The sequence below is a fragment of the Haliaeetus albicilla genome, chromosome 8, assembly GCF_947461875.1.
Source record: "Haliaeetus albicilla chromosome 8, bHalAlb1.1, whole genome shotgun sequence".
NCBI lineage: Eukaryota > Metazoa > Chordata > Aves > Accipitriformes > Accipitridae > Haliaeetus > Haliaeetus albicilla.
The window spans coordinates 9,575,952-9,591,396 of record NC_091490.1 but is presented as its reverse complement, the minus strand read 5'-3'; the positions used below and the strand labels follow the sequence as shown (position 1 = coordinate 9,591,396).

General features: G+C 45.7%; 1 protein-coding gene across 1 annotated transcript in view; it reads right to left on the bottom strand.

The window, feature by feature from the left end:
- Positions 1–15,134, bottom strand: part of TRABD2B (TraB domain containing 2B) — a 298,587-nt gene extending 283,453 nt beyond the window's left edge. The window contains exons 1-2 of the mRNA XM_069788792.1: positions 14,915–15,134; positions 13,795–14,355 (exon numbers count right to left, since the gene is read on the bottom strand). Of these exons, the coding sequence (XP_069644893.1) occupies positions 13,795–14,355; positions 14,915–15,022 (669 nt within the window). The 5' untranslated portion in view covers positions 15,023–15,134. The remainder of the gene's footprint in view (positions 1–13,794; positions 14,356–14,914) is intronic.
- Positions 15,135–15,445: the final 311 nt, after the last annotated feature.

Genomic DNA, 15,445 nt, shown 5'->3' with positions numbered 1-15,445 from the left:
GGCATCCAAGCAAGCCAAACCACTGCTCCTATAAGCCCAGCTGCAGAAACTAAAGATGCTTAGTAAGGTCTTGAGCAAAGTACTGTCCCACCTGACAGGAGATGATGATAATTCTTTGTGCATGGAAGATATTGTGACATTTTGAACTGCACAGGGAGAAAGAAGTAGTGTTATAACTGCTCCCACACAGGAATGAGATACTCAATGTTTTCTCAGTCTGGAGCAGGTTGAGAGATGAAGCCTTGATATGCTTCACAACTTCATCCCTCTTAATGATCAGCAAACAGGCATCGAACACATCTGTTTTATAGCCTCATACCCTAGCCAATATAAAAATATTCTAAAGGTTGCCCCCACGGTAACCACCTATGGAAACAAGATTTGGTCAGTCTTTGCTCACCTATACCTTACCCCCCGCCTCATCCTTTAGCGAGGAAATCAAAAGCCAGACCAAGCTGCCCACTTTCTAGGGCCTATGTCCTCCATAAAGGCATTGAGAGAATGGAAGGGGCTATACAGAAGCACGTTGCCTCCAGTCATATTCAAGCTGTAGGTAATTGCAAAATAACTATTAAATGACCTCAGTTCTCCAGCAAGAGGTAGATGAACAGCCATACAGAGTTAGATCTGAGGTGTTTCAGGCCCATTATTCTGTCCAGCCAACAGCCAAAAGCAGATGCCTAGGCAAGAATATATTAAATATATCCCCTATTGACAGCCCTGTAGATGGGGCAAATTCTGCCATCCTGTTGGGAACCCAGCAGCAGGTCAACTTGCTATGATTCCTCAAACATCAAATGACACACTGCTGTGTGCTAACTGCCCCCTACCCCAACCCCAGCTGCAGCTGCCTTTGAGGAAAGGTGCAATGCCTTCTGCATGGATGTACATGCTGAATAAAGTCTTTTAAAGCATGTGAGAACGAAAGCTGTCATCAAAATGTACTGCGCAATTATGGGTTGAAGGTTGAACTATTATTACTTCATGCCCTCCCATTCCCTTCCCCTCCAGGGTGGGAAGAAGGCGGGAGGATTATTCATTTGTATTCAAGCACTTCATTAATGTTTATAAGAGAATCCAAACACGCAAGCAAAACAAGGACGAAACACTCGCGCCAGACGTGTGATGCGATAAATGTGACTGGAGCAAATATTTAGATCTGTTTATAGAGAGGCCTATTAAGTCCTTTTTGAAAAGCTGTGCAGTGTTGTGGCTTGGTCTCTGCCTAGCAGCTCCAGCGTAAACAAATGGAAGATGGCTAAGTCTCTCTCTCTCATTTTGTTATGACATCTGGAAACCCAAGGAGCTTGGGAGAAGCCAACTGGCTGCCCTACTGCGATGTCTAGCAACAGGGTCTGCCTGTTGAATGATGGCAGGACATGCAAAGTGGAACTGCTGAGTTCTCCAGCCTGTGCCAAAATCAGTGGATTCTCAATACAATAATCCCTCAACAAAAGCTGTTGCAACACAAAAGCCTTTGGTTCATTGCTAATGATGCAAATCTATGCTCTTTGCCATTTTTAAAGATCATGTGAATTTGAGAAAATCAGTTTCATTAGGGACTAAAATAGGGTGCAAAGACGGGTGGAGCTGCTTTATTCACCAAGGGATGGAGATGTGTCCCATAATCCCTTGCCCGAGGAACTGTAGGTTCTGGAGCTTGCAGTCAGCCTAGACTTCTGTAAATGTCCCCTTCACATCACCACCTCATTGACTCTAGTCCCACCACATACAAATATTTCTTTTTTCTAAGACAATTAAATAAGTTGAAAGGGATACAAGAAATTTATAGATGGATAAATCATAGTCTTAGCCTCAGATATAATAACATATTTGGGATATTTCAGCTTCTGAAGTCATGCCTTGGTTTCCAACACATTATGTAAGGCCTACAGATATAAAATTGTCCTATATGTATATATTAAGGATCAGGGTTCCTTACCCAGATGCCCAGCTTGCTTCCCTTCTGTTCAGAAGGAATGGTGCTCAGACTATACAGATGTACAGGACTCTGTATAGTGATCTCTAGCAGTGCTGGCTGACCCAGGAAAGGGAAAGCTGAATCCAAACACTTCCAGTTTGAAACTCTCCTTATGATTTAGTGAGTTTAGTTCACTTTTTTCATAGCATCAAGAATTCAACATGAAACCACAAGGAACTCCACTCAGTCTGCTTTTTAAGCCTATCAAAATCACAAATACATTAGAAGAACATTGACTAACTTTTTTTCTTCCTGACTCTCTTAATGAATTATTTGGCTACACAAACTCCTTTCTACTTAAACCAGTGGGAAACACACCTTGCCCAGTTTCAAGGAGCACAGAGATATAGTTTTGGGTTCCAGGTTCAAGGACTGCATACTTGTTTAATTTGTTTTAATGGGAACTACACTGAGCTCTCCCCAGAGAACAGAAAATCAAGTGCCAAGTCTTTTGGGATTCTCCCATTGGTATCTTCAAAGCTATACTCTCAGGTCTAAGCGATCTTGGCAAAACACAGCCCTTCCCTCCCTGACTGATAGGGATGATGGATTACTAGACGTGACAGTTGCTAAGCTTGTTATTCTCTTAAAAAATGTAAGGAGGCTCTGATACTTTGGTGTGTTGGACGAATAGGAAAATGCATGTGACCACCCAACTGAACAGTAAATAAACATTGGTCATCCCTACTGTATAACAGGGATCAATCTTTTCAGACTTAAACTTCCAAGAGGAGAATTTTTTCTGGCTGACTTTTCCTTTTTAATTAGTCTCCCAGACTATTTCTTGCAGAAAATGCGTGACAGCTTAGTGGCTTGGTCTCAAACCACAGTCCCTTCTACAATGCTACGTTCAGCTGTACCCCCTGCTCTTGATGTGTTTTACTACCCTTAATATACTAGACTCGTTAGGAGCGCCAGGCCTTGAAACCTTGTCAGTAGCATGCTGAACATCCACAGGGAAGAGAGAGGAATCCCTTCCCCTATTTTTGTTTAGCTACCTCCTGCTCCTCCGCTTTAGAGCTAACCCTTGGGGTTATTTATGTTGCATGACCTTGAGATAAATGGCATTTGGCAGGCTGCCAGATGACTTTGTGTTTCAAATCAAATGTTCTCAGTTTCCCCCACTAACAATGGGAATAATTCCTGAATGCCTTTTCAGGGGTATTTCTTCCCATCTCATTGCCTGCCATGGAGTTCTTTGGTAACTACGTCAGGGTTGGTGAACTTTAGCTTGACTTTCTTGTTAGATGCAAGTACCAAGTGGTGTGTGTGGTTTTCTTCTGTGGTTTGGTGTGTGTGTGTGTTTTCTCTTTGTCCCAGAGTGTCTGCACTGCTGGTATTAGAGCTACAATTGTTCTATATAAAGCAAAGATCCCTTGAATGATCTGCCAAAGGCTTTATCTCTGAACAATCTTTGTCTGTACTTGCTTTGCCGTTAACCAGTTTTGACTCTACTCTGTAATGGCTGGAGCTGCTTTGCCTTAACTGATATATATCAAAGAGAACTGCTAAAATTAACTGCTCATGAACTGTGTCCAGGATGTTACATTAACTCATCTAGAATCCTTCAGTGAACAAACAGATTTACGATGTGTTATGACATTGTTACTTGATGTGTTGCACAACAGCTCAATTTTAAAAAATGAAGAGCGCTCCATTAATAAGAGATAAATCTTTCCAGTGTAATTCAAATGAATCTGCAACAGCTTTAGAGAGAGCATGATAAGCGATCTTGTGTGGGTTTTGGTGATTGTGTTTTGCGTTCCTAGGGATATCTTCCACTGGGATCTCTTTGTCAGTAATGACAAAATCCATCCAAAATATGCCAAAATATGACACCTTTTGGGAAATTATAGCTCTTTGTACTTCTCAAGACACAAAAGGGTACTACTTCAAGTGATTCTCAAGAACTAATACTTAAAGGTTTGAGAATGTACACCAAGCGCACCAACTATGCTTTCTTTCAACTTCAGAGCCATAATTTGCTGAAGTCTCTACATGGTACGTCCCTTAAAAGCTTATCCAGTCATAGTTAACACACAGCAAGTGCTCAAAGCAGTCAGTTTCTTTCTCAGAGAAAACATGCCTTTATACATTAAGATATAAATAGAGTATTTTTTTAAAGCAAGCACTATTTCTTTACTGGAACATGAACCAGCGTAAATGCTGACCTTAAATTATGAAGTTTCTAGAGCGTGTTTCAGATGACTACATGTTAAAGGCTCAGGTCTCTCTGGATACCCAGCTTCAACAAAAATGCCTTTGAAAGTGAGCTTGAATTATATACTGTACAGTATGTCTCATTTCACAGCCAAGCCACTTGAGTTAATAAAGAAAATCCTCCCTGGCCTCACACAATTAGCTGAGTAAAAAGCTAGTCAGTGCAAGTCTGCATACAGTGACAAGCCAATCCATAAAGTCGAATAGTGTTTCATGCCTGCGAATGCCTGCTGCTTTGACCCTCTGAACTTCATCTCGCCACCAAAAGACCTAGATTATTTCAGGATGGTATAACGTGGTCTCATGGCCTGATGCTCACACCAGGGAGCAAATATGTCCCTGGTATTCTGCAGATGGAAAGGAGAAATGCTGAAGGAACTGAACTTCAGTTTCCTTGTAACTGTCTACTAATAGAGCATCCCAATTGTTTGAAGGCCAGGCCATATTAGAATTGTTTTGGCCATAGCCTGGTACTAGAAACTTGACTTTGTTTGATTCTATGTCTTATCTTCTTCAGCAAGCAAATAATAAGCTTTTTTGAGAATGTTCTTTCTAGCTTTTTCCTGTATTAATCAGGAAAGAATGTCACTATGAAAAAGAAGGGCTTTCTGCATAGTTAACTCTTATACAAAAAATCACTTTGAGACTCTTCAGCATACTTGCACCTCTCTTGCTCCTGTGATATCCCAAAAATAAAGAATTACTTTAGTTTGAAAGCAAACTGCAAGTTAGCATCCCAGTTGGCTCCCAGTATGTGAGGACCAGCAGTTCACATGGTGTAAGGCTTAGCTCTTTCACAATTAATAGTACTGTGATGATTTTACCGGTGCTTTAGAACCAATGGGACACATTGGGACGTGTCCCATCACACTTCACTGCTGGAATAACATTAATCTCGATGATGATTTCTAAAACTGTAAATCAATCACATGCCAGAAATACAAAGACCTTCAAAAAGTTGGGCGTGTTTCTCAAATCACCCTTTTGCCCTCTCCCCCTCTGCTGACTCTGCAAACTCCTACACTGTGAGCATTTTGTCTCACATTTAAATAAATATTCCCCATCACTATTATGCTGTCACCTGTAATAGGAAAAGCCTGCAAGAAATTAAAGGAAAGCAAAATTTGTGCGGTGGCAGAAAGTGTACAGAGAATAATCAGTCTTCATTGTGATTGTTAACAAAAGTGAGGGAGCCTAATGGAGACCTTGGATTTAATAGTCCCTAAAATATTGAGGCAATACTTTCAAGACATAGAATCTCCTACTTTAAAGAAATATTTTCCCTGTGTTCCTCGTAAGTTGACTTTTATTAAAATGGAAAGAGGTTTGAAATAACTTGAAGATTTGTTTCTTTTTTCTCATTCCTTGGCTCACGAAGGGAGCCTGATGAATATCGCTTTGCTCTATGAAGGCAGCTTCTTCTCTGTTTTACGTATTGGGGATATCTGTGTCTCCCAACGGGTGCCCCAGTACAAGAGTTAGGGTAGAAGAAGCAAGTATGATGCAATCTGGGGAAAACATAAAGCATTTAGTGTTACTCCTTTAATTGTGTTGTTACAGCTAACATGTTGGCCATGACTGAATTGCTAGCTTTTCTCCATGCCCATCTCAATGAACTGTGATTTTGCAGGGATACCCAAGCATGAAGAACCTCTGGACTGGAATTCATTTGAAAGGTTTCGTAACTTCCGTGTTAACTGAGCCTAGGAAAAGAATAAATCAAAACACTCTTTCTTTTTTTTACAATCCTTTCTCTATTTGCCAATAGGAGTTTCTGGGAATGGTTCAGTGTTATCCCTGGCTTCAAGGGACACTCTGGAATGAGTACAACATAGAGGATTTGATTCATTCCAATGGTCTTTCACATCTAACACTGCTACCCACTGGCATGGGCTGCAATCCTGATTCTGAAGAAGTCAGTAATAAACTCCCTTTGACATCTGCAAGACTCTTCAACCCTCAGTGTTGTTGCAGTGCCTGGACAGAGGTGATCAGCAGTGGTCCACTGATAATAAATCTAATTACAGTATTTCAGGGATGATGATTTCTTCAGGCATAACTGGCCTATGGGAGTGTATGTACGATGAGAAATGGAGTGTCTAGTCCTATGTTAAATGACCCTCAGAGTGGAAAATCTAGGGTCTTTGATCTCATTCAAACTAAAAATACTTTTGCTAATGAGCCTCCTCAAGTCATACAACATCCATCCCAAAATGCTGAACACATGGTTTTAATTTACAGTTTTTAGCAACTTTCATTTATATTGTGCTAGAAGTCCTGAAATGACTTGCAGCAGAAGCTCTAGAAATTGGAAACCCAAATGGTAAGGACTGCTGTTGGAATAGCTAGTGATAAAAGCAGCAGTCATCTGTGCTAATTCCTGCTTCAGCTTCTGACACAGGTATTAACCGTGTCGCTTCTAATTCTCTGTGCATTTAAATGATAACTAGATCCAATAAACAATAACAATAACACAAGGCAGCTATATTGTTCTCTTGAACACCAGAAAAAGCAAGTCCATGGATATGAATGAGACGCCATAACTACCAGCTGTTGTGATGGGTACAACCAGTCATGCGTTTTAGTTGCATGTCTGTTCCTACTCTACAGAGAGTATAGCCTTGTTCCAATTCCAATCCAAGAACTGAGATACTAAGTTCAAACACTGATATCTACAGTTTTGAGCTCTGCAGGTGCCAGTTTAATTTCTGGTGTCACAAGTGAGCTGGAAACGGTAATGCTTTATGGGTTACAGAAAGAGTATTTAGGCTCACAAATTGTTGCAATGTTCAGAAAAATGTCTTAGTGACTGCAACCTATAAATAATTTGAGAGGTTCAGAAAGATACTTAAGTTTTGTGATCAACCCACAGTGCTTTCTGCAGATTTTAAGTCTAGTAGTATCTAGGATCCGAATTGCTTGTCAGCTTGAAAGAGGGATTTGGGAATGTGTGGACACAAGGCAGATACGTTTCCCTGCAAAATACGGCTCTTCTAACACTGACTCTTGAAAGCTAAAAAAAAATGAAGTTCCCAAAACACTGGTCGTTGCTGAAAATCTCCATTTTTGTGCTGTCCTAAACACTGTGCTCTGGGGAAGTCATTTTACAGTCCCTCATTCAACCATGCAGGGAACCCCTCTAGTAGGACCAAAAGATGAAAGAAATCACACCAATTTCACGTGGCTCAAGCAGTAACTCTGTGATTTCTTCTGCCTTTTACCTGTCTCTTCAACTCCTAATGACAGTGAAGAGATTAATAAGGGTTTGCAGTGTAAAGCCTAGCACAGGGGAAACCTGTTATTTTACAGTACATCCCTCTGAAGTTTCCAAATATGCTTTGCCAGGAGCCCTGCCACCAATCTCCGTCTCCACAGGAGTGCAAGGTGAATGAGTGCCCTTGCTTAAGATCATTTCTGGCCTTTTCAATACAGGAACCTCTGACTAGCCTGAATGATGTGGGCTGGCTTTATAACATGGATTGCTACTCACTAGGGAGCTGAGGGGAGGCTGTTAAAGACTTTCTGAGGACTGTAGGTTGCACTATACTTGAAGTTGAGGTTTTTAAGGTCAATGGTTCGTTCTGTTTATAAGCAAAGCACTCTAGGCCCAGGGCAGGATCCTGACTGCTGTTGCAACAGCATGAGAAACTGACAGCAGACAACAAACAGAGAGAAAATCATCACTGTGGAAATATCATTTACTGAAGAGGGGGGTATTTTGCACTTACTGGGTGAGCAGCTTGGAGGTGGCAAACCGCTCCAGGGGAGATCCCACAGGGATTTGAAAGCAGCGTTAGTGCCTAAGTAGGGGGATGGATTTGGGTCATCCGTCTCCCTCTTCTGATCCCTTTCCCCGAAGCAGAGCTCAGTGAACCTCCTCCAGGGACCAAACCGTGTGCCTGGGTGCTCCCCGCGCCCCTCACGCTGCAGCGGTAGCAGGGCTCCCTGCCGTTGGGACCAGGCATCGCCGGAGCCAAAGAGACCACACTCTGACCTCAGCTCACCTCTCGTCACGCACACAGGGAAAAATGTCACAATTCTGCTATCTGATTTCTATACGTGGGTAACATTCAGCTGCCTCAAATACAGTAGGGACTCCCCTGAGTGCCAGTTCAGCACTGTTTTCTGGGGATTTGTTCCCTTCAAAGCCCACCTTGTAAAAATGCAATTCCTGCCTAAAACCGATCACAAGCAGCACCCCTAATTTTGCAAACAAATCGACCAGCAGAATCCTCTTCAGATCTGCTTGTGGGAGGCACGTACACCTGTCTTGGGCTTGGATCTTACCAAGGGAGGTGTGAAGGATCAGGGGGAAATGAAGGGCTCATATCTAACCTGTTCTACAAACACTTCTTGCAGTTATATACACAATAAATACAATAGATGAATTGCCAGCTGCCCCTCGAGCCATCATTAACCGACTGGCTTTTTTCTTAATAGGCATCAAATGCCAGGGTGGGCCTTTCACGGGGGCTGTGCTGAAGAAGCACACAGTAACTGGCTGTAAAGAGCAACACGTACAGTTAGTAACAGCTATAAAACGTCAGCTGCTGATCCTTTCAGGTGTTACTGTGACTACTGTAGTTTTAATACCTGCATAATTTCACCCTCAACAGTTCCCCTGGTAAAGACATAAAGCAGCTCCACCAGTATTCAAGGGGGGTTAAATGGAAGGATTTCTATTTCTGCTGTATGAATTTCTACCCCAAGGTTAATGTTACTGGGAGAATTTTTTTACCCTGAGGTGCAGGGGGGGTGAAGGGGGTGGTAGTTTAATTAAAGCCAGCAAGCTGAAAACTATGTGCACTATGTATAAGTATGTATAATCAAACCTTTTAACAACATTTCTTTCACCAATATTCAGCAATCAAAACAAATGATACTAAGCTGTTTTTGATGACTCTTGCCCTTTTCATGAAGCCTGAAATTTTTTAAAAGCAAAAAGGTGCTATTTCTATTAGGCAAAAAACACTTTTATTTAAAAAAGATTAAAAAATTTAAAAACAAAAATCAGTAATACTATCTCAAATAAACTATACAGACTGTCAGTCAACTAGCTCTGAAACTGAGCCCTTTAAACCGGTTCAGAAAACTTTGAGCCTGGATCTTTCATTAGTATACACAGTCAAATTTCCCCTGAATTCAGTTATACCGGTCCTTGTCAGCTCTAAGAATCCCAGCCTTGTGACCACAGAAATGTTTAATTTTTCAGGGGGACAGGGGAGACAGAATAGCAAGTCCAGGCTGTGGCCCTGTCTATATATTACTGTGTCGTGCTGTTTTGCCACTGAAGGTCCAGCTTCAAGACTGCAGATCTGTCAGTGACCAAACATGATGGACCACCCATCGGCCTTTTATTAACCAGCACTTGTTCCCCCTCTAATCCTATCACTAGAGTAATCAAAGCTGCCATGTCCCAGGGTCTGATGGAACAGCGGGACCTGGGAAATGAAGACTGATTTTGTTAACAAAGTCATTCCTGCCCCTTGAATGCTGTCTCATTGGTAGAAAGAAGGGAGACGAGGTTTATTTGTGCAGAGAATGAGGCGGCAAAGAAATGAAAAGGGAAGAATGGTGAAGTGTGAAGTTTAATCTGGCACGGTCTAAGGTTTCTTTCTTTGAGGCCGTCTCTGATCCAATCAACACCGGTTTGATATTTAACATCTCCCCCTGCAGTTAGAAATGATACAGGCCGGAGAAGACCGGAGTCAGGGCTTCGCAAGCCCCGACCTGTGGAGGGAGAGAAAAGGGGGTGCCGGCGGCTCCCCGCCGGCCTGACGGCTTCCCCCACAGACAGGTCAGGATGAAGTCGGGCCCTGACACAAAATTCCTCTCACGAACCTTGGGAATCAGGGCATCTGGCACGAGCTGACTGCAGGTTCTCCCTGAAGAGAGCAAGCTCGGGATGGGATGGGATGGGATGGGAGAGGGGTTTTATTTCTAACTTGGAGGAAGGGATATCAACACTGTCTCAGCCTGGGGATCCTGCTGAGAAACAGGATCAAACACAAGTGAGAGCTACCATCCATCCACCTCCCCAGGGCAGTGCGGTTTGGGTAGAGGAGTAAGACCTTCCCCTTGCTGACCGTACAGGCTTTTAGTGGGGATGCGATGCTGCCCGAGGGCACTCGCCCCCGGGGCTGAGTGGGGCTCCTGCCACAGCCCTGGGTGATCAGGGCGGACACAGACAGACCTGAGCAGCTGTAGGAGTCCCCATCACCATCCTCCTTACTCCAACAACACTATGTGTCAGCCTGGGGAGAGCCTTCCACCGCAGACCCGCATGAGGGTCCCAAGAGGAGGGAAAGCTTAACCCTCTCCCAAGCTGGACCTCGGAGGATGCGTGGACGAGTCCTCACGGCCTGTCATGGCGCCAGCTGCCGTGCCCCTGCCAGGATCCCAACAAGAGAAGGCCCTGAACACCATCCGCCCCTCACCAGCTCTTCTCAGTCCTGGCACACTTGATTTGCACTTTTCTGTAAATAAACATCTACGCTGTCAGACAGAAAAGATGTCTACTTCCTCTTCTTTGCATGCCTCTTAGCTCTTTCTGTCCCACCCTCAGTGAAAACCCTGAAACTTCACATACCAAGGAGCGGTGAAACTTCAACCCGACCCAAACCTGATCTGAATTCCCCTGTTGCCAGGCTCCCAACCCAGCCTCTTGCTGCGATTCAGACACCTTGCCACCAGCTATACAATACCCAGGGCCCAGACTTTGCGTGACCAGCAGCCGCTGGAGTCCCGAGGGGAGCGAGGATGCTCCCTCCGGGAGCCACGCAGGAAAGCAGCCGGTCAGCGGGAAAGCAGGGCAATCGGAGCGGTGCCGCTTTGGGAGAGCGGCACGAAACACTCAGCAGAGATTTCAGGGGGAGCCGAGCACCAAACTACAAAGTTTCTGGGTTTACAATAGAAAACAATGCGCCCTGCTCTACCTGCAAGAGCTGGCTCTCCAGGAAGCAGCTAATTATATGAGCCACCTTAATCTTTTCATCCGGCTGAGACAATCAACATTTCAAAGCCACGCAGAGAACGTTTCAAAGATCGTTCCTGGTCAAAAATGCAAGTGTATCCGCTTTCTTTCAGAGCAGATCAAAACCAAGTACCACACCGGGACCACTCCTAGATTTCCTCCTCCTCACCATATCAGATTAACAGATTTGGTGCATGTAGTCAGATTAAATATTTGCAGTAGCACAAAGCTGCCTTTGAGGGGAAGAAGTAAAAAAAAAGAAAAGCTTTTTTTCTTTTTTAATTTGCTTAGGGCAAAAATACTGGACTTTGGGGACGTGGGAAACAAAAGCACTGACATGATTCAGCAAGGCACAGTTTTAAAACCTGAATTCTGAATGCAGAAATTACGTGCAGTATTCCCGTAACAGTAATGCTGAAAACAGGTAAAAACTGCTGATGCCCTTAGCAGATTTGGGACTGTAATTTATCACAGATGTTCTCATCAAACTGCACAAACACCCTACAAGACAAAAGCTGCTCAATTTCTTATTTCCATTTTAGTGTGTTTTAATTACGTGTTGCTTAAGGAAGGCTCCAAGACCTGAAATTGGGAGGCGAAACCCAGCAATAGTAATCCACTCCACTAAATTAGCACAGTAATACACCAAGCAGTAGGACTGCCAGACGGTGTGATAACATTACAAATTACTATTGTTAAACAGCCAGCCAGGTGTCAGGATGCATGAAACCTAGAGGAAGCAAGAAAATAAATATCTGGTTTGTTTTGTTTAATTTTGTCTCATGTTGTTCTGGTGGCCTTGTTCCCAGAAAAAGCTTCAATCTAGGAAAAAATCCTCCTGATCTCCTCCTCATCTATTTTAGCAGCAACATCAATTCTCTCTTATAATTAAAATGTAATGTATTTTTTTAATCAACGCAAATGTTTTGCATAAATGATTGTCCTTTACTTGCCAATAGCAGTAATACCTTTGCTGTTCTTTTTTAGATTATTAATGCAGCAAAACGAAGGGGAAATTTTTGTTTCTATTTAAAATTTAGAGAATGAGAGAAAAACAGAATTATGGTAAGAGCAGCAGTGAGTTTTGTACTCTGTCCCTTTTCCTTTCTCTGTTGCTCACGCACTCTCTCTCTAAAAAGAAAAAAATGTAATATGATTCACGTTTAAAAAGCTTCCAAGTGGTACATTTTTAACCAAGTGCTTTCATGTGCTTGATTCTAACTGCCATTTTTGACCTAGTACAACCAAATACTATTGGATGTCTGGAACGGTTAATTATTTTTACCTCACCTTAAAGAAGGGGTTCAATAGAGAGGATAGGCACTTAAACCTTTCAAACAGAACAGGGTAAAACGAATTCCTTGTTTTGCGAGTGTGTTAATCAATGCAAAGGTCCCGAGGGGCTTTCTTTTAATTATTTTTGTTGATAAACAAGAAAATCCCTCCAAAAGCATATATACAACCAATCTTCTTCTCTTAAGGCTGTATGCAGAGTCAGACTTCTAGCTGAAATATAGGATGAACCAAATGTTAGTGAAAGCCAGACTTTCTCCCCTTAAAACAGTTCCCACTAGACTTCAGGGGAGAAAGGGCTGAAGGCACTCTAAGGACATTTTAATCACACCAAAGATCAGTCCTTTAATCCTTATTCCCACATCACCAAGAATTTTTTTGCTCAAACTAGGACAGTAAGATAAAGCTGGAAATAGGCTGATCCAAAACTAATGACGAAAAGCAGGTTAAAAATGAAATATCATAGCAGTAACTGACACCATCTTAAATTTCCCCTGGATTATTTGTTTTCTTCCACACACATTCATTTCCTGAATTTCTAGTAAATCTGATTTCATATAAACAGTTTCACAAAGCAAAGTCAATAGCTGTGACTGTGTTCCTGATTAATCCACTGAAATGAAATAGATCGCATGGCTTAGTATTTGGTTGTTTAAAGCTAAATCGACTGAAAGAAGTCTGGGGTCCAGTTACACCAGTGACTTTTGTTTCTTCATCTACATCCTTTTCTTTTTGCTGAACTTTACCTGTTCCGAAATGAAAAAAAATCCACGCAGATGGCACACTTAATTTTCCACAGTACACGAGGGCAACATGAGCCAGTTTGTTTTGACCTGGAATGACCACTAAAAAGACGACCGACAGTTTGCACGTACTTAAATCTATTTGAACAATGTCGAAATTTCTTGTTTCATTGTTCATGCTTCATTCTCTTCCTGACAAGTACCACAGAGCTGCTTTACTTAAAAACAAACAAACAAAAAAACCCCTTTTTTACCCAGCTCTGAGACAGGACCGGAGGCGTGGAAGTTTCCCTCACAAGTGGCAAGCCAGCGGACACGCACATTCACACCCTGGACATTTGCCTCTCCGATAAATGATACACACGATAAACACACAGCACTCGCTGCGCACGTCGCACTTTTTTTGCGGACAGCACGGATCGGCGCGACGGAAAACGGGCAGCCCCACGCAAAGGCTGCTGAGGCCTGCGAGTGACCCACCCTGCTCCAACAGGCTCGGGGCTCGCCCCCGTAACCTGACCGAAACGGGAGGAGAACGGCCCCCACCTCCTGGGATAAGCCACGAGGCCCAAGAGCCTCCTTACCTGGGAGAAGTTGAGCCCGTTCAGCGGGTGACACTGCTCCTCCACCCTCTCCACCGCACCCGTCGTCTTCTTCATCCTCTCGGCCTCCTGGGCGAGGTAGAGATCGAGCACCGGCACCCCTCTGGAGCGGATGTCCGTCTCCGTCAAGGAGTTCACCATGAGCATCACCCAGACGGGCCTCTTGCGCTCCCAGTTGCCGGCGATGGCGTTGAAGAGGTAGTCGGCGTAGAGGCCCTTGCCCCGCTGGTCCGGGGTCATCCAGTGGGGTAGCATCAGCTTGATGTAGTCCAGGTGGCGTTTGAGGCGGCGGTACAGCTCCCGCGGCAGCACGTCCTGCAGGTTCTCCCCGTGGGGCAGCATCTGGCAGCTGGCCAGCCCCGAGATGGTGTAGGGGTCGGTGAGGTCCAGCTCGAAGTAGACGCTGGAGCTGGCGTGGAAGGCGGCCTTGGAGTTGTCGGGGATGAAGTCCCACACTCGCGTGTAGGGCACGTGGATGGTGCCGAAGAGATAGGCGGGGGGGTCGCGGCGGATGGTCCAGAGGAAGGAGTTGAGCTCTCCTTGCTGCGGGGAGGACAGCGGGGGGAGGCTGGTCAGGGGCAGAGGGGCAGCCCACGCCGGTAATGCCACCCCCGGGGCTGCCCGCAGGGAAGGAGGAGCGGGGGGTCCCTCTGCCCCATCTCCCTGCGCAAGCCCTAACCGCGGGCACCAAGCGGCCGGCCTAGGGCAGGGGCCCGCCGTGACACCCCCCCCCCCCCCTCCCCGCTCCTCTCTCCCCCACGGGCGCCCACCCAGCCGCCGCATCCCTCCGGACCCGCACCCAGCCCAGGGGCCCCCTCCGCGCCGGGCGGGCGCGCGCGCGCGCGCCGGCACACCGCACCCCTCGCGGGGGACACGCGGGGCAGCGCCACACCTGCGGGGCCACGCGCGTCCGCGAGCACACGCGCGGATGGGGGGGGGTCCCTCCCTCCCCCGCGTCCCCCCCGTCCCCCCCCCAAACACCACCACCACCACCATGTCCGCGCCCCGGTGGCTCCCGCGGAGCGCCGCGGACACCCGCGCATCCCCCGGCGGCCGCGCCCCCCCGGCCCGGCCCGGCCCGACCCGGCCCGGCCCGGCTCACCGAGCGGGGCAGGTCGCACTGCCCCGTGTCCATCTGCTCCCGCCGGGCCGCGGCGTCGGGCAGGAACCCCCCGAAGACGAAGCAGATCAGCGTCAGGTTGAGTTGCATCCCGCTTCCTCTCGCTCTCCTCTCTCTCCTTCCCAGATGAGCCTTTTTGGATTTCTAGGATCTTTTTTTTTTTTTTTCCCTCCCCCTCCTCCTGCTCTTCCCCCTTTTTTTTTTTTTTGGCTTTTTTTTTTTTTTTTTTATTCAAACAAACTTTGCCAGTCCCATCTGCATCTGACAAGTGCAGGGGGAAGGACTGGCCGCCCCCTCCCTCCCATGCTCTCCCCCCTCCCGCCCTTTCCCACCCCCACCCCCTCTGGCTCCGGGCTTGTCAGAGGCGCTGGATGCTTTGGGGAGGACGGTTCTCATCGCCAGCCTCCGCCATGCTTTGATTTTGCAGACCGGAGAAGCTCCCTTCCCGCCCCGCCGGTTCGGGAGGAGGTGGTGGTGTCGGGGGGGGGGGGGGGAATAGCCTGAAAATAAAAA